General features: G+C 47.9%; 1 protein-coding gene across 3 annotated transcripts in view; it reads right to left on the bottom strand.

Moving 5' to 3' along the window:
• Window positions 1-18578, bottom strand: part of HABP2 (hyaluronan binding protein 2) — a 35321-nt gene that overhangs the window by 5896 nt on the left and 10847 nt on the right. For 2 of the 3 annotated variants that reach the window (XM_004020203.5, XM_042239113.2), the window contains exons 2-9: window positions 15056-15092; window positions 8687-8797; window positions 7120-7227; window positions 5590-5706; window positions 4721-4840; window positions 4061-4232; window positions 2534-2631; window positions 343-598 (exon numbers count right to left, since the gene is read on the bottom strand). In XM_004020203.5, coding sequence (XP_004020252.3) covers window positions 343-598; window positions 2534-2631; window positions 4061-4232; window positions 4721-4840; window positions 5590-5706; window positions 7120-7227; window positions 8687-8797; window positions 15056-15092 — 1019 coding nt within the window. The remainder of the gene's footprint in view (window positions 1-342; window positions 599-2533; window positions 2632-4060; window positions 4233-4720; window positions 4841-5589; window positions 5707-7119; window positions 7228-8686; window positions 8798-15055; window positions 15093-18578) is intronic. The other variant, XM_042239112.1, reaches the window with a different exon arrangement.

Raw genomic sequence — 18578 nt, 5'->3', positions numbered from 1 at the left:
GCCACACCCGTGAGTTGTGTGACCTTTGACAGATGACCTGACTTCTCACTTGGTGGCATCCTCAAGACCATGTAATCATGGTCTTGCTCACAGAGCTCTCCTGCGGGTCATTAAGCAGTTTTGAGGCTTGACTGTCATAACACATGTAATGCACGTGGTAAGCATTCTACACACAGGAGCTTTCTTCTGTTGTCTGGTTTTAAGGAGACATGCTTTTGCCCTTGGAGCTAGATCAGACCCCCTAGTCCTGCTAGAGCTGTCAAGATGCTGATCAGATGGGAAGAGGCCAGCATCCCCTGGGGATTCTGGCCTCCCTGGCCTCTGCTCCCAGCAGGCGCTTACTCAGTGCAGTGGGCTGCAGTCAGCACCCAGCATGGGTGGATCAGCGCCCCCCCGCAGTAATGGCCCTGGGGCATGGAGACGGTCAGTCGTAGTGAGGTCTGCAGGGATGCCTGCCACGGGTGCTTGCCCGCCGTGCTCTTAAAGCCTCCAAAGATCCTCTTGACCTTCTTCTCTGCTATCTCAGTCTTCCCGCAGGACCCAAATTCAGGAAACTTGGTCAAGGGCTCCACGGGTCTTCCCTCTGGGTTGGCAACGTCTGTGAAACACAAGAGAAATAAATCACACTTCCACCCTCCCTCTAGGTTCTCAGAAGGACCTTATCAGAGGTATGACTCTGCCTTAGAAGCTGAGCTAGTGTCCAGGGCTAAGAGACTGTACTGGTGTATACAGGATGGGCACATGTGCAGTTAACATTTGTTGGCAGAATTCCCTGATGGTCCAGTGGTTAAGACTCCATGCTCTCACTGCTAAAGGTCCAGATTCAATCCCTGGTCGAGGATGGAAGATCCCACAAGTTCACTCGGTATAGTGAGAAAAAAATAAAACAAAAACCCTACATGCTTATACATACCCTTAAAAAATTGTTGAGCACATTGATTAATACAAAGCAAGCCTATAGAATTAATGATGAAGATATTGCGCTTTCCTTCTTATTTTGATGTGCATACAAATACATAACAGTGTGTATGATTTATATATGGAATCTAAAAAATACAACGAATTAGGGACTATAACAAAAAGAAGCAGACTCGAGTATAGAGTATGAGCTAGTGCTTGGCAGCGGGGAGACAGAGAGAGGAGAGGAAAGACGGGGTAAGGGATTAAAAGGTACAAACGATTAGGTATAAAATAAACTACAGGGGGCTTATTTTGTTGTACAACAGGGAGAATATAGTCCATATTTTATAATAACTATAAATATAGTTCAACATTTAAAAATTGTGAATCCTTCTAGTGTATACCTGTAACTTACATTAACACTGTATAGCAAGAGAATTTCAATAAAACATGTGCAAATGAGTATCAATATAGAAATCCAGCTCTGGTAGTCTAGTTGCTGTGTCCAACTCTATGGACTGTAGCCCACCAAGTTCCTCTGTCCATGGGATTTTCCAGGTAAGAATATTGGAGTGGGTTGCCATTTCCTCCTCCAGGGGATCTTCCAGACCCAGGGATCAAACACAGGTCTCATGCGTTGCAGGCGGATTCTTCACTGACCTCCAGGTATGTATCTAGCTATGTTAATGTACACATAGGTTTTTGAAGGCTTTTTGGTGCCTAGGGGAAGATACCCAGATGACAGAGGTGGGTAGATGAGACATTTGCACAGATAATTGTCAATCAAACGAAAGAGCAACAAGAGATGTATGGGTGGTGCCCGATCTATTTCATGAGGTTTGTAAGGAGTGAAAGGTAACGCTTCACTTGGTAGATCACTTGGTAGGACTTTCTGGAGGAGTGATTGAAAGTGACAGTTGCTCAGTCATGTCTGACTCTTTGTGACCCCACAGACTAGAGCCAACCAAGATCCTCGGTCCCTGGAATTCTCCAGGCAAGAATTCTAGAGTGGATACCCACTCCCTTCTCCAGGGGATCTTCCTGACCAAGGGACTGAACCCAGATCTCCTGCACTGCAGGTGGATTCTTTACCATTTGAGCCAGGAGGAGTGATTACTGGGGGTGATTCTCAAAGAATGGTTAGATATGGACAAGAGCAAACATGGGATAGAGCCAAGGCACAAAAATGAAACTGTTCAGGGAAGCAATCCCACTGATAGGGCAGGAGGGTACATAGCTTCAGATGTGGGCAGAGAAGTGGACCAAGGCAGACTTTTAGAAAGACCGTGAAGCCGGAACGCAGTCCGTGTTGCATCCTGAGAGGCTGTGGAGGCCCAGCCAATGTTTGATCCCCACTGTGCACTGAAGGCCTGGCACAGCGCCTGGCATACAGCACGCAAGTGACCAGTATTTGCTGAATGCACTGACGGGGAGCCAGGAGGCCTGAGTCTGCAAAGCTGCCCAGGTCTGCTCGGCCTGAGAGCAGAGGGTCGCGGAGCTGGGTTGCCACGAGGATGGCAAATGGTGAAGCAGGTGTGGAGGGAGGGTGAGGGTGGGAGAGAGAGAGAGTTCCGGGAATGTCTGTGCATCTACCACCTCCCCACTACCAGGCCTCCAGTAGCCACGGTCTAACCTGGGGCAGAGCAGGCGGGGACATCACAGTACTCCCACTTCACCTTCGCATTGTTTACTTTAAAGAAGCACCAGGGCTTTTTGTCTCCATCTGGGTTTCTGAAAAAACAAACAAACAAACAACAAAGTAAGCCAGGGTTGAGGCTTGGCGAACCCACTGGACTTCATTAAAGGACCTTTGGGTAAAAGAATATCAAGTTCTTGCACCCTCTGCCCCCCCTCCCCGATGCCCAGAGCTAACTTCCATTCCATTCCTCCAACAGGTTAGCAAAGCTTGGCATATAAGCGTGGTTACAGCTCTGGGACCAAGTCTTAACTTCTGGAGGGGAATCTCAATAACCAGAGAGTAGTTCACAAACTTTATGCCAGATCCACAAGACACAAATTGTTTTGCAGGAAAATAAATGAGATCCCTATTGAAGATCCTTCTTTGTTAGGAACATGAAGTAACTACAGAAACAGGGTGAGAGAAGGGCTCCTTTGCCCAAAGTTCCAAATTTTGAGCTTGAGAATTCTCTGAGGGAGGCTACCCTGCAGACAATCCCATGGAAGGAACAGCTCAAGGTCAACGAAAGTGGAAGGGAGCTTGTGTGTTGTGCAAGGGAAACCCCTCTGCTTAATGGAACCAGTTGAAAGCCATACACAAAATCCCTGTTTCTGTATGGAGACCGTATAGAATGTCCTTGGCCTTGGTCAGACAATGAGCACAGAGAGGAAAGCAACAGAATGGTCTGGAGGCAGCCGATGGGGAAGAAGGTAACTAGTCATCACCAGGGATGGAAATAACATTATTCTTATCTGGGAAAGCCTGCACATCCTTGTGGCAGAGACTGTAAGGCTCACCAAATTTTCTCCTTTGATGTTCCATTTCTCCCTTGAAGTTTATGTGGGACCATGTGACTATTTCTGGTCAATGAAGTACATGTGCTGAAATAACATGTCACTTCTAGGCTGAGGTAGTAAGAATCTCATCCTCCATGTTCCAGGCTCTCCTTGTCCTCCCTGGATATTTGAGTAACTTTGTTGGAGTTACCCAACTGACATGACACGTGCAGTGTGCATGAGAAATAAACACTGGTGTTTTCAAGCCACTGGGGTTTGGGGTTGTTTGTTAACAGAAGCATAACCTAACCTATACTGAGTGGGAAAATCTTCCTATTGATAGTAAGCTGATGAGTTTCAGTGTTCCATTTCAAAATCTCTAAGCTGACTCAGGAAAACTAGCAGCAAGGGCAGTGAGTGAGTGAGTGAGTGAAGTCGCTCAGTCATGTCCGACTCTTAGTGACCCCATGGACTGTAGCCTGCCAGGCTCCTCCGCCCATGGGATTTTCCGGGCAAGAGTACTGGAGTGGGTTGCCATTTCCTTCTGCAGGAGATCTTCCCAATGCAGGGATTGAACCCAGGTCTCCCGCACTGTAGGCAGACGCTTTACCATCTGAGCCACCAGGGAAGGAGCAAGGGGAAGGGACAAACAAATCCTCACCCTGACAAGCAGCCAAGGCTGAGCGGAGAGGAAGGTGAGCTTTACCTGCAGAAATTGTGCTCCCCGATCCCATGGGCCTCAGCGTCCTCCATAAACACGTTGTACTTCTCCTGCAAGAGGAGGTGGGAGTTCCAGTAAAGGCACGAGTGCTGGTTGACTGTCCTACTCACTTTCCCTCGGTAAGAGTAGCCGTCATCAACGTAGCAGTCATCAGGACCTCGGAGAGAGCAGGCAAGAACGTGAGCACTGAGACGAACTGGCGTGCCGCGCCCAGAAAGGACTTGTCAGGCATGAGAGGACTGGCCTAAATACTGATCACCCTGAGATTTCACCACAGGTCCCAGAAAGAAGGTGGCTTGAGAATGTTCCACCTTCAACCCAGCTTAAAAACACAGAATCTCATGGGGGTGGGGGTTGGCAACCAAATTCTTTAATTTTGGCTCAAACAAGAACTGGTACACTGAGCTGCATTGAGGACCAAGGATGCCCGGATGTATTTGACTTGCCTACATATATCCCTGTTTATTGCATCCTTTACACGGAGCAGGACACACCCTATGCCCTTTGGTTGGAAGGCGGAGGCAATAGCAGCACTTGGGAATCTTGACTTGAATCCTGTTCTGCCAAGTCCCCAACAGATAAAGGATTCCAGAGGCCTCCTGTGTGGCTCTGAGATTCTGGAGAAGTGGTGGTAGAGACCCATACCTATTTCACAGAGCTTTCCCTTGAACTGGTCAGGACAGGCGCAGGTGAACTTGGACCTCCGCCTCTGCCGGGAGCAGGTGCCACCGTTTTGGCAGGGATTTGGCCTGCACACAGGAACCACTGTAAACACAGGGAGTGGGTCCAGGAAGGCCCTTTAGGAGGAGTTGCAGCTACATCTGAGCTGATGAGGAGATGTTGGAGGCACTTTTCTGGTGTCCAGCCTTTCACAGAAGATGGGTCACCAAAGAGGAAAGAGAGACCCACTGACTTGCTAGTAAACATACACATACATCTTAAGAATGTAAACAGACGTGGGTGAAACAGTATGATGGAGGCCAGCAAAAATGAGTATATAAGTAGATGGGTTCAGTAAGGAACAGCAAGATGCATGGACTGAGCAGGAATTTGGGGCCAGTCTGAGCTAGACTGAAACTTAGCTCTGCCCCTTGATAGCTGTGTAACCATGAGCAAGTGAGCTAACCTCTCTGAACTTCAATTTCTTCATCTGTAAAACTCTTTCTTGTAGTGTTTTTGGGAGAGTGTGAGAGAGAATGTAAATCTCCTGGGACAATGCCTGACTCACAGCAGTGAAAAAATATACATGACCCATTCTAGGAATAGACTGGGGCTTACTTCCTAGATGTGAGTTTCAAGATGATTTTTTTTTTTATGGGAAAGCACACAGACTGGTCAATTCCCACTGGACTCTCCAGGGATAATGAATATTAAAAAATCTTAGTTAAAAGGGCCATCTTGAATGCCACCAAAACTTTGGGTTGGTATCTGGACTTCACACAGTAGGATACTGACATTCCAGGCATAAGTCAGGGGAGAGAGAGCTTAGCATAGAAGAGGCTTCCAGTACTTACCTCTGGAGCAGTCTGAACCCATGTAAGGGTGTCTGCAGGCACAGCGGTGGTAAGGAGGACTCTGAGTAATGAGACAGTCTCCCCGGCCACATGGGTTGTTTTTGCACTTGTTTTGCACTGTGGGAGATCAATAGAGGAGTTTTGCCAAAGTACAGGACATTATTTGGGGCACATTTTACATTGAGAGGTACCTGCACAGTACAATATTTAGGAGGTGGTCCTGGGGGTGGTAGTGATGGTGACTGGTAGAGCATGTGCCCTTGTCCATGGTTCTGAAACACTATGCTATCCACCCCCATCCCCCATCCCTCACAGCCCCCCACCCCCCAGAAAATTTCCCTTATCCTTGGGTCATGGATGATTGCTTCCCAGTTCCTTATGAGTTCCTAGTGCTCATAGCCTTTATTATTCTATCTTTATAAGCACTTTGATAATGTTAAAACTTCAAAAATTCCAAATGCATCTGCAATTTGAGTTTCTCCACTTTATAGCTGATTTTATGTTCCATTTACAATTTGGTCGCTCTTCCAAGAAGTGGAGGGATAAACTCAGATGCTGTGCTTGTGCTTGATATCCCAAACCATCCTGAAGCATTTATCTAGACTTTGCAGGGTTGAAAATGATAGGACGGACTTCCCTGGTGGCCTAGGGGCTAAGATTCCATGCTTCCAGTACAGGGGGCCTGGGTTCAATTCCTGGGTGGGGAACTAGATCCGACATGCTACAACTAAGAGTTTGAATGCCGCAACGAAAGATCTCACATGCCCCAACTAAGACCCAGCACAACCAAATAAATAAATGAATTTTTTTAAATGGTAGGAATAATTGAAAAGGGCACAGAGAAAAGAAGTCAACCTCAAAACCCTCACTGTCTCCCCCCAGCCCCCCTCAGTTATATGGTCACTAGATAGGACAGAATCCAGGTTCTCTCTAAGGGTATAACTGGCCCATAAGAATTCCATTCCCAATACTTTATCACCTCATGCTATGCCCACAAGAGGTCACTAAAGGCAGACACAGCTTTTATCAGCGTCTTCATGAGTGAGGATGGCAGGAAGAGAGAGCCTCCAGCTGGAATCAGGCCCCGGATCTCTAATTCCTGCTCTTCTCCCGACTAGATGTGTGGCCGTGTTCCCTGTGCACTCTGGTCCCCCTTTCTCTAACAGGATTGGGCCTTGTGCGCCCTGAGCACCTTCCTGCTCCCCTATTTGAGAACACTTTGCTGTTGAAGTTGGTCTGAACACTCTAAACAACAGTACTAATAAGCCCTGGTCAGGATCCAGTTCTTATCTCCTCAGTGTTCTCATCTGTGGAATGGACGTGTTAGTCCAATCTAACACATGGCGATGAGGACTCAGGGAGATGTCGCCTTGACCAGGCTGAGGAATCCTTTATGCGTAATGTAATATGTGTGGTTTTCAGCCATTCCATGGGATTTCTAAGAGCCTTCATTACCCCCTTAGAATTGCAGGAAAAAGTGCCTGATATTCAACTTGGAGGAAAGAGTGGATCTGGTGAAGGTACACTCACCATTCTGACATCTGTTTCCAGAGAAAGGGTCCCGACAGCGGCACGTGAAGGTGGCCCCACTGATGAGGCAGTCCCCACCATGTGTACAGGGGTTGGACAGGCATGGGTCTAAAGCACACGGGCAGAAGTCAAGGTTTGCAATGAAAAGCAGGCGAGACGCCCCCCTTTGCTCATGGGATTTCTGCTTCCTGCCCCCAAATAAGAGAGGAACTACAGAGCCAGTGATCAGGGAAAGGGGGAAACACACTTTGCCCTTAAGGAGCCAGGAACACTGCCATCACAAGGGCAGAGGGAGGGTTTCGGGTTAGGAAGAGGAGAGGCGAGAAGGAACCATGCCTGGCTCCCTCGGCCTGGCTTTGGATGGGGCCTTTCTCCTGGAGTAACTCCCCTTTCCCGTCATCACTGTCTCTCTCCTCCCAGTCTCGCTGGGAGTGCCACGGGGTCTGTCTCTGATGCTGAAGGCATTTCACAAGCCTGAAGACCTCCCCTACTCCCAGTGCCCAGGGGTGGAGGTCAGGAGTGGGGAACGAAAACCCACCCCTAATGAAACACCAGCCTTCTGAACATCAGGAAAGAAGACCAAAGGCAAGAGGGGGACAGAAGAATTGACGGCGAGGAGGAAATGACCCAGTGGCCTTCATCTTTCTTCAACTACTTGTTCAGTTAGATTTTGTCATATTTCATCTGTGCCTTTGGCTTTTCATGGTTGTCTGAATGGATCTTCCCTTGGGGAATTCTTTATCCTTCTGTTCACACACATTGTTCTTTGGTTCAGGAACTAGGATCCCTGGGCCTGGCTCTTGTTTTGATGGTCCCTTCTGATGTTCCCCTGATGCCCCGGATCTTGGCCCTGCCTTCCAGGCCACTTCGCAGTTACACAGCTTTTATTCCAGCTGCTGAGTGCTTTCCATTCCTTCTCCTGGTTTAGTCACGTGCCTGTGTTCAGGCCCAGCTTCTCATTTTCCTTTCTCTCCCTTTGCGTGGGTTGAGAAGCCACAGAAACAAAAACAAAGGTGGCCGAAGCACATGTGTGAATACACACACGCACACACACACAACCCAACAACTGTGCAAAGCTTCCAAAGAGTGAAAAGAGAAAGGAAAACAGCGCAGCTGAAAGGGCAGTCCCAGTGCCAGCTGCGCATTAGCTACAGTCTGATGCCTGATGCTAAATGAAATTCTTCTGCATAATTAGGACCTGCATGTCCTGAAAGCTCTGGGAATGACTTTGAACATGACTGTAACCCCACAGGGTCGGGAGACCTGAATGACGATGCGCTAACTTGCTGTGTAATCTTGGCCAAGTTAGCTCCTCTCGTGGCCTCACTTGCTTCCCCTGTCATTTGAGGGTGGAAGAGATGGTCTCCAACAACCTCCCCAGTTTTCATAGTGTATGATTCTAACTGAAAAAAAAAAAAAAGCCACTCTAAATAACTTTTTTCAAAACCTACTTTATGATGCCATTCAGAGAGGAGGGGGTGAGCCCTTGCATGTGGTCATATGTAAACTCTCTGCTAGGTGGGCTGCTCTCCTTTCGGGAGGGCCCCCAAACAGCTTTGGTACCCACCATCCTCTTCGTAGTACCAGTCAGGGTTGTCAGAATAGGCAGGGGTACTGCTGGCATTCTCTTCCTGGTTATAATACTCTTGGCTGTACTCATACTGGTCAGGAGTCCAATCTACAGACGTGGGAACAGGACAGAAGAAACCCTAATTGTTAGACTTAAAGAAGACACCATTTTATTTCACTGAAAACTCCATTTTTCCAAAGATTTCTAGATCCTAAAAGAGGCTTCCTGTGTCTTTTCAGCTCCTGACACTGATAGGGTGTATAGAAGGGGTCAAGCACTGTGAATTCTCATTTGAGGGGGTTGTTATGACCCAGTGATCCAGTACTGGCATTTGGCAAGGTCAAGAGCACGTGACTGGAAATGGGCAGAAGATGTCAAGTTCTGGTTCTTCGTTAACCATGACCTGGAACACAAGCCAACTGTGTTCTTGGTGCCTCAGTTTCCTCACCTGTAACAGGAAGATGACTGTGGTCCAGGAATCCTCCAAGTTGCTATACAAGATCTGCCCAGGGTCAGATCCAGGGGCACTGGGATGCCTTGTTGGGTGGTTCTATCAATGAAATTCCTCAGTGGGACTTTACCAGTCGCTTCAGCTCAATCAAGTCAAAGAAATTTGCCACCTGCCTTTCGGTCACAGCATCAAACTGCTCCCAAGTTATTTCTATAGTCATCATAACCGTTAATATTTACTGAGTCTTTACTATGTACAAGGCTCTGCACTAAGCATTTTACATGAATCATCCCGTTTCATCCTCCTGAAAATCTAGGAAGTGTATTATTATCTCTGCTTTAAACTTAGAAATCTGAGTCTAAAAGAGGTCAGTAACTTGTCCAAGGTCACACGCTATTAGATGGTAGCTTATGAACTAAGGCAGCTTATCTCTGCATTACCTCTAAAGCGCACACTCTCAACGTCTTCAGCAGGCCTCTCACACTGCCTCAGAATTCACACTTACCCTTGTCAAAGGAGTCCAGTCATTCCCACTGCACATCCAGCCTGTTAATTAGGAATCATGCAAGAACAACCTTGAGAAGGTTCACAGATCTTGCCCACTGAGAGAAAGCGCAGTGTATGGGCTTGGCCGTGGTGGTAAATCTCACACTAGACCAGTCCACTGGGGAAAGCAGGTGTGTGTAAGGCTGGGCCCAAGCTCTTTGTTGTCTGGGGCTTTGGAAGATGTTGGTAGCTCTGCTGCTGACAGAGAGAAGTTTGGGATTTAAGAGAAGTAGGGTTGACTTTGCTCTCGCCAGCTGGCAGGAGTGTGGCAAGTCGGCAAGCTGAAGCTGCAAGAAAGCCCTCCGGAGATGCATATGATAATGACGTAGGGGCAAATGCAGATAGCCGACTTGAAAAGGCACTCCCACAGAGCCAGCTGATGGCTCGGAGGATGCCACTTTACCTAAGCCTGATTATCAATCACATTATCTTACTGGTCTCTCAGTCATTCCCTGATAGTCTTTATCTCTCTGGCCTTTGAAAAATCGACTTTTGCACAATGGCTGTTTTATATTTCCCATTAAAATGGGACTATCTTTTTATTTCCTTTTTGAATACGCCAACTCTGGTTCCTTGCCAAAGTTTCACCTCATTTATCACAGTGTCAAGTCCAGACTCCCTTTGCTTCCTCATTATTTCGCTCGAGCCGCTTTTCCCCACCATGAAAATGCTCCCAGAGGAGGGCACCTTCCCAGGCATGAGGATCTAGGTTGAAGATAAGGCCATTGTCTTCCTGGAGCAAATCAAGTTTCTTTCCAGCTAGCTTGATAAAGTAGAGAAAGAGAGGGAGAGAGTGAAGGGAAAAAAATGTTTTTCTGAATTTGACATGAAAGATTTCAAACTGACATTTTGCAGAGACAGTGGGTTTGGTAATGAGACGATGGCCCCATTTCTTTCTTTCTTTTTTCTTCGGAGAATTGATTTTTGTTTTTCCAGCAGGTGTTTATAGATAAGCCCCTTCAAATTGCTCCTGTAATTTCTCCCATCACTCCCACAAGTTGAGGGGCAGACTGGCTGATCTTGGTTAGACCTTTGTGGATATTTGGAAATGAGGGGAGGTTTTTATAGATAGATGGAATGGTGTGATTTTTCCAGATGACGGGGGATGGATGAAATGTCTGGTGGAGGGTTTTGACTTGAATCCAGCTCTATTTACAAGGCCTGCTCACCCCTCAGTGAAGCTAAGGAGGGAATGAAACACGTAGATGTTGAATTATAGTCCTGCTAAGCAAGGCAGTGTGTGTGTGTGTGTGTTTGTGTGTGTGCTCACTCGTATCCGATTCTTTGCGACCCCAGGGACTGCAGCAGTCAGGCTCCCCTGTCCATGGGATTTTCCGAGCAAGAATACTGGAGTGCGTTGCCATTTCCTTCTCCAGGGCGTCTTTATGACCCAGGGATCAAGCCCACGTCTCCAGTATTGCAGGAAGATTCTTTACTGCTGAGCCACCAGGGAAGTTAAGCTGGGGGCGGGGGGCATACAAAGTAGATTTTTTACTACACTGGGGTCAGCATCCCTGACCCTCAGATTGTTCAAGGGCCGACTATATCATGTAGTAATAACAAACAGACCCACATAGCTTGATTAATATTCAATTGCTGGTAGGATACAACTTTTAGATACTAGAACTCCTCAATGGCTCAGCGGGTTGCAGAATTTTAGGTTGCATGGCTCAGTCTCAGAGGGCATAGCTCTTGTATTTCGTATTTAACGTGGTCTATCTGATTTGTTTCCTCCAACTACATAGTTGGCTTCTTAAGAGTAAGAGCCACGTCCGTTCCTCTTTTTCACAACACAGTGCCCAACACAGAGCCCTGTTAGCCCCTGACATGTGTATTTGATAGATCAAGCTTTCCCTTGGTGACCAAGCCTCCCTTCCTTCTGATCAACCAACACACAGTGGGCACACGGCTCTGCCAGCAAAGATGGCGTCTGTCTGGTTTAGAGTAAACAGAATTCAGGAGAGAAACTGTGCGATTTGGGTCATAGATATTTGGTGAAGACAGTGCCTGATGAGCTTGACAGGAGTATAGAGATTTGTCCAAGGGCTCACCTGGGGAGAGAGGGATTGCATGCAGCCCGGCATGAAATTTGGTTCCATTGGTAGATTTTGAAAAATCACTCCAGGTTCAAATACAGGTTATCAGAAACTTTCTCTAGTCTACCGAAAAGGAGAAAGCTTTGGAGGAAGAATGGGGCAGCTGTCAGAAGCATTTCACATCAGGTATAAAAAGAAACTCTTGTGGATTTGTCTAATTATCAGAGTCTGCTTTTGGAATTTATCAGGAAGAATGTTAAGAGTATCTTAACTCCAATAATCCAAAAAAGAGGTTAATATACACTCACTATTGTCTATGTATTGCTGACTATACTAAATAAATGTGATTTCACACAATCTGTTTAACCTTAACAAAACAAAACAAAACCCTAAGGCATAGGTCTTCTTATTTCTATTTTACAGAAAAGGAAAAGTTAGGGCAGAAGGAGATGATATCAGAACCCCGGTCTACCTGACTCTAAGTCTAGTTTGCTTTTTATGAGCCCGGGAGCCTCTTGTGGGTTTGTGTTTCCTGCAAGTCCACGGGTTTTAGCTTCTAGGAAGTAACATGCGTTGGGAATCTCCTTTGGCACATGCTCCAGGTCCCTGGACTGGGATTATCGTGGTCCCTACAGAAAAACTCCAGAGTTCCTGGGATGGGGCTCTGCAGCTGTTTGGGTTAAAGAGCTCGCCAGATGTGTGGAACGGAGTAGAAATCCCTGGAACGCCGTCCCTGTTGGCACCATCCATCACTGTGGCACAAACCGTTCCTCCGAGGGCCGCCCCCAAACCCCAGCCCTGTCGGCCTGCATTTGACGCTTCCAATCCGGCTGACAGGGCAAGCCCAGCAGAGACCCTTGCTGGCAGGCGGCAGGACAGCTGATGGATGCGCTCAGCCTGTGTTGCCGGGCCCAGTCTAGCCGCCTTTGAAGAGGCATTTCCATAGGCTTGTGGGCTGTCGTGTCACCTGCTTTGGGGAGATGGGCAGAGTCTGTGTTGTTTGATGGCCACCTCCTCCGCCACCCGTTGGGGACTGTGTCCTGGCCCTGTCTGTGCCAGCCAGGCCCTCACCACGCACTGACTCCAGCAGGATCAACCACAGCAGCAGCTTGCCCGTGGACATGAGCACAGTGTATCTCTGGCCCCACCATTGTCTAAAGACAGTGGGGAATCTGACAAAATTCCATCAAAGTATAACCCTCAGATGAAATTAAATCAGACACAAACAGAGGAGTCTTTAGAACCTAACCTGTTCTTTGCAGACAGACCCAGTCACGACATCTCACCCCATTCCACAGCCACAGGCTGACCGAACACCTTGAGAGGGACTCGGGAACCTGTGGGTGGCCTGCTCCAAGGTCCCTTCTTCTACTCACTGAACTCTCAGAAGCCATTGGCAGAGTTCTTATAAAGCCCAGAAACTCAGCATGTTAAATTCCACTCTTTCCACTCCCTGTTTTTGTTGTTTAGTCGCTAAGTCGTGGCTGACTCTTTGAGACCCCATGGACTGCAGCACGCCAGGCTTTCCTGTCCTCTCCTGTCTCCTGGAGTTTGCTCAAATTCATGTCCATTAAGTGGTTTTTCAGCCTGTGCTTGAATACCACCAGGGACGGAGAATGCACTATTTTCCAAGAGCCCCAAAGCCCATTGAGATTTTTTTTTGAGAACTCTGATGATCTACTATTCGCAGATCAAATCTGACACTATAGTTTCCAATCTGTTTAATTAAAACTGAGAGCTTCGTGGATGAATAGAACGTATTCAGTCCCTTTTCTGTGACGTCTGTTCAGCAGAACCACTGCATATAGTCCATGTTCTTTACGCCGTTCACTGCACAATCCAGGGCATCATAAACTTAGAGTCATTGTAGATGTCTTTTGCAACTTTCTGGCAGGTGGCAGTAAAGTGTGTTGAGGTAAATACCCCTCTTAATTCCCACAAAGGCTACCTCATGGACTAAGGGTGGGGCTGCTTTTCAAATACATGCAGAGTGATGTCCCTTGAGTCTTAAATGTCCTGTTTCTTCCTCTGTGTGACCACACATTTCTGCAGCTCTGTCTCTTGGGCACCCAGACTACAGCAGCCCATTCAGTAGAGCCTGAGCAGTTTTGTGCAGAAGGCTAGGGTGGGGGCAGCTCGTTCCATCTCTGGACTTTGGACCTTTCCTGGATTCCACATGTGGACACTGCTGGTCTGGCCATCCGAGAGAGCCCTCCCTGAAATATGATCCTTCCAAGGAATTACATGTTGTTGAATTCAACACTCTCTTGTGTTTTGAGCAAAGACCCCAATCCTTTCAAACCCCCGCATGCCACAGTCATGTATATTTCTTACCAATTTCACAAACATTCCCTAAGCACCTGGGGTGGGATAAGGTCGCTTGCCTTGAGCTGACACAAGTCTGTCTGCCCATGTGGGGCTTTGCTGCCAGAGAATATTGACTGTCAAGCTGAATTTGACCCGGTGCTCTAAAGAGACCCTTGATCCAAAGCTGAGACATGACTGTAGTCTTGTGCCTGGCTCGTGTCCTCTGCGGGTGACCAACATGGGCACTACTAGTGGGGGATGCCTTCTGCCCCAGAGTGAAGTAGTGAGTGGAGTTAACTTCCTTGGGTCTCAGAGCAGCAAAAGGAGACTCAGACCTGGAGACAGAGACCCAGAGCAGACCAGATGTCAGGAAGGAACAGCTCTGCTCAGCCCAGGGTACCAGACAGAGGAGACAGGATGGGGAGAAGGTGAGAGGTGGCAGGTGCGTCTGTGAGAGAAGAGCTTGTGTGAGAGGACACTGAGGAAACAAAGCCGGTGGAGGAGCATCCCAGTGGGGCTGCTGGTGGGAGGCCATCAGCAGGGATGGGCCAGCCTGGAGCCTGCCTACGTGACACCACCGTCTCCACAGAGAGATGCCGGCCTCCCACTGATGGAGCGGAGAGAGTAAGGTAGCACAGGGCTGGCCTGCCTGGAGCCATTGCTCAAGACATCCTCCCTTTGCCAAGGCAAAGTGTCTCATCTCAGCCATTAGGAGGCTGTGTGACCTGGGGCAGGTTGCTTCCCCTCTCTGAGCCTGTTTCCTTCTCTGTGAAACGAAGGGGTTTAACTACTTCTGCAGTTTTTCTCTTGGAGTCCTGGGACTGAACATCAGTCAACTAAAAATTGTGTGAAGCACTGTGTGGCTATCTACACCCAGGAGTATATTTCTTTGGGGAAATCCTCAAAGGGGTCCAAGCCACTTCTGAAACATTGGAACCCTGGGGGCACACCCACACTCAGACCCCTCTTCTCCATCCCAGAACCAGCCTGTGGGGTGGGCAGCCCCAGGGCAGTCTGCACACTCACCTGGGTCCAGGTCTGTGAGAAAAGACAGCAGGGAGAACTGAAAGAGAAAATGACACAGAGAGCAAGGTTGAGTTCTCTGAGCTGGTTGAGCTCTTTCCTGAGCTCCTGTGAGCCGAAAGGGGCTGTTTAGGGGTCATAGCCAGGGCATAGCAGCACTGGGTACTTTCCGATGGCCGGGGGTGGGGTGGGGGTGTGGATTGGAGAGAGTGGTAGGGCCTATTTGACCATGTTCCCCACTCTTCCTGTGCTGGCTGAGCATCCGAAACATCACTCTTCTCCCCAGGATGGATGCAGAGTGCTCTCGCTTACCTGTTCTCATGGGGAAACCTGGCTGCCTAGGTACTGACCATCTTCTTAGTTACACCGATCACCAGGTATTGTGTGTCTCCTCTGCCTGACTATACATTGCTGCATTTAACTCTTACAACAACCCTATGAAGAGGCTTTTATTAGCCTGTTCACAGATGAGGAAATTGAGTTTCAGAGGTCACACAGCTGTGAGAGGATCCACATTCACGCCCATGTCTAGGTGATTGCCTTGGACTTCTCTGGAGGCTCAGAGGGTAAAGAATCTGCCTGCAATGCAGCAGGCCTAGAGTCAGTCCCTGGGTTGGGAAGATTCCCTGGAGAAGGGAATGGCAACCCATTCCAGTATTCCTGCCTGGGAAATCCCAAGGACAGAGGAGCCTGGTGGGCTACAGTCCACGGGATTGTAAAGAGTTGGACACAGCTGAGCGACTCACACAACAGCTCTTTAAGGTTGGAGATGGACAGACGCTTAAACTCTCCAGTTGCTTCTCACTGTTCTTGGAACAAAATAGAAACACCTGCCACGACCTATGAACCTCACCCCAGACCCTTTTCTCCAAATGTTGTTTCTCTCCTGATGCTCCAACCAGACTGGCTTCAAAATGGCACCAGCCGAGCTCTTCCCTCCTTGGGGCTTTTGCGCTTGTTCCTTCCGCCCAGATGGCTTGCCCCACCATTCCTCCCTTGCCACCACATCAGCTTTAATGCCATCTTCTCTGCATCTTTCCCACTTCCCCCATCAGCACGGCGCACCCCAATACTTTTGTCTCTGCACCCATTCATTTCCTCCATGGTCCCCATTAAAGCTTATAATTTTATATCTGTTTATTTGCATGTTATCTGTTGCTCACACCAAACTCTGATTCTCTAGAAAATCGAGGCTCTTTCTGTTTCACCACTGATGTATTTAGCCATTACCCAGCAGTGTTTGGCATATGGCATGCCTCAACATAGTTTTGCTGAAAAAACCAATAATGGTAGGAATAGTGCTTGCTTTGCTTTTAAAATGCAGTCAGTCAGTTCAGTTGCTCAGTCGTGTCCCTTGCAACCCCATGGACTGCAACATGCTAGGCCTCCCTGTCCATCACCAGCTCCCAGAGCTTGCTCAAACTCATGTCCATTGAGTCAGTGATGCCATCCAACCATCTCATCCTCTGTTGTCTCCATTGTTTTTAAAATGCAGTACACCAGAAAAAAAGAGAAAGTTTTATTTATTTAATAGGTGGAATATTTTCTTTCAGTTAAATCAGAGATCAGCTAAAAAAAAAAAAAAAAAAGCCCTGAGGCTGAAGCCAGACTGTGTTTCTGCCAATAAAGTTTTATTGGAACATGGCCCCTCCCACCTGCTTATATACTGACTTTAACTCTTTCCATGCTATAATGATAAGACAGTTGTGACAGAGACAGTATAGTCCCAAATATTTCCTGTCTGGAACTTTACAGGCAAGGTTTGCTGACCTCTGACTTAGAAACCAGGAGTTCCGTCTTCTGACAGGCTTCCCTTTGGTTCTCAGTGGCCAGGAAGCTGCTGTCAGTATGATGCATTTTCCTGGTACCCAGTCTAGGCAGTTTTGTATATTTGCTTCCTCCACCTCCAGCAGAAGCTTTAGTTTTCTGTTTCACTGTAGCCCCTTTAGTCATTTTGGGATAAAATGATAAGAAGAAAGAATGCATTCTGACATGGTGTATGAAGGGCACAATAGTCTAGACAAAGATGCTTATCCTGAATCTCGTGAAGAACGTGACAGACACAAACCACGGGCTTTCTGCAAAACAGCTAGCCTCAACTCTGCGAGCCTGTCCATGTCATAAAAGATGAAAAAGATGGGAAGATTTTTCCTTATTAAATGAGACTAGAGAGACCTGACAACTAAATGCAGCGAAGGATCCTTGATTAGATCCTAAATTTCTTTTTAAAAAAGCCCTGACAGATATCATTGGAACTATCGGGAAATTTGAATATAGACTTAGGGTAGACAGTATTGTTGTGTCAATGTTGAATTTCTTGAGTGTGATAATGGAAGTGTGGTTTTATAGGAAAATGTCTTTGTTCTAAGAAGGTCCTGAAGCAGGGAGTGGGATGGCTGCAATTTAGTTGTGAAGGATTCAGCAAACCAACCAACCAACCAACCAACCAGCCTAACAAATGTATGTACATAAAATCAGGGCAGAAAGCGACTATGACAAGCGATCAGTGTTGCATCTGTCTGGGCGGAAAATATTTACTGTATTATTCTTTCCACTTTCTAGTGGTCTGACAAACTATAAAATAAAAAGCTGGGGAGGAAAAAGGATGCGGAGACAGAGGTCATTTGCTGCCTGGAGTGTGCCTGTTTTGGAGAGGTGAGGGCAGGTCGGCAGAGGAATGACAGGTTCAGGGCTCAGGGTGTTTCTGGCCCTGGGGAGTGTCTGACGTTGATACCTCCAGGCTTGGGTGCCGGGTAGGTGCCAGAGAAGAGGAATAAGGGGACCCTGGAACAAATGTCACCCCCTCCTTCAATCTTATCCTCGTCACAGCCAGTCAGCTCAGCCTTGATCCAGTCCTTTGTCTGTCTCTTCATCCCTCCATGAAGCTGTCTGGAGGCCAGGGCCTGTACCTCTCTACCGGCCTTCATCCAGACCTGCAGGACTTATGCTAGGCCAGAGCCCCACATTTTAACTGAAAACTGGAGCCTCAGGGAGAGCTGGGTGCTTCACTGCTCATGGCCAGCAGGTGGCAGACGTGCCCTTCCCAGGAGATGGAACCGGACCTGGCGCTCAAATGGAAACTAAACAAAAAGAAATCAGGACCTTCCCAAGCTGGGGGCCCTTCAGATCCCACGGGCTCTAAGTCTGAAGCAGCTGCCTCCCAGCTGTGCACCCTGGACTGATGTCAAGGGGTCCCAGGGGTCCGAAGCAGGCCCACTTATTTCGTGAATCACTGGATCCACCCGCAGAAAAGAGGCTGTGGTGGAAATGTGGTTACTGGCAGTCACAGCACCAGGCTGGACCAAACCAGAAAGGCCACAAGAATGCCAGCTGTTTGCGCCATACACCTGGATCCTGTAACTCACCTGGGTGATGGCAGGGCATGGGGATTGTGAATAGACAGCATCTACCTACTTTCATCCCAATAATCCATTCTGTTTCTACAGAGGGACAGGGAAAGGATAAGAATTCTTATTCCCAGGACTTGTAAATCCAAAGAGGAAGATCACTGGTGCAAAACAAGGAG

Source organism: Ovis aries, chromosome 22 (assembly GCF_016772045.2).
Source record: "Ovis aries strain OAR_USU_Benz2616 breed Rambouillet chromosome 22, ARS-UI_Ramb_v3.0, whole genome shotgun sequence".
NCBI classification, from domain to species: Eukaryota; Metazoa; Chordata; class Mammalia; order Artiodactyla; family Bovidae; genus Ovis; species Ovis aries.
The sequence above is the reverse complement of the archived record's forward strand: the minus strand, read 5'-3'. Positions and strand labels throughout refer to the sequence as shown.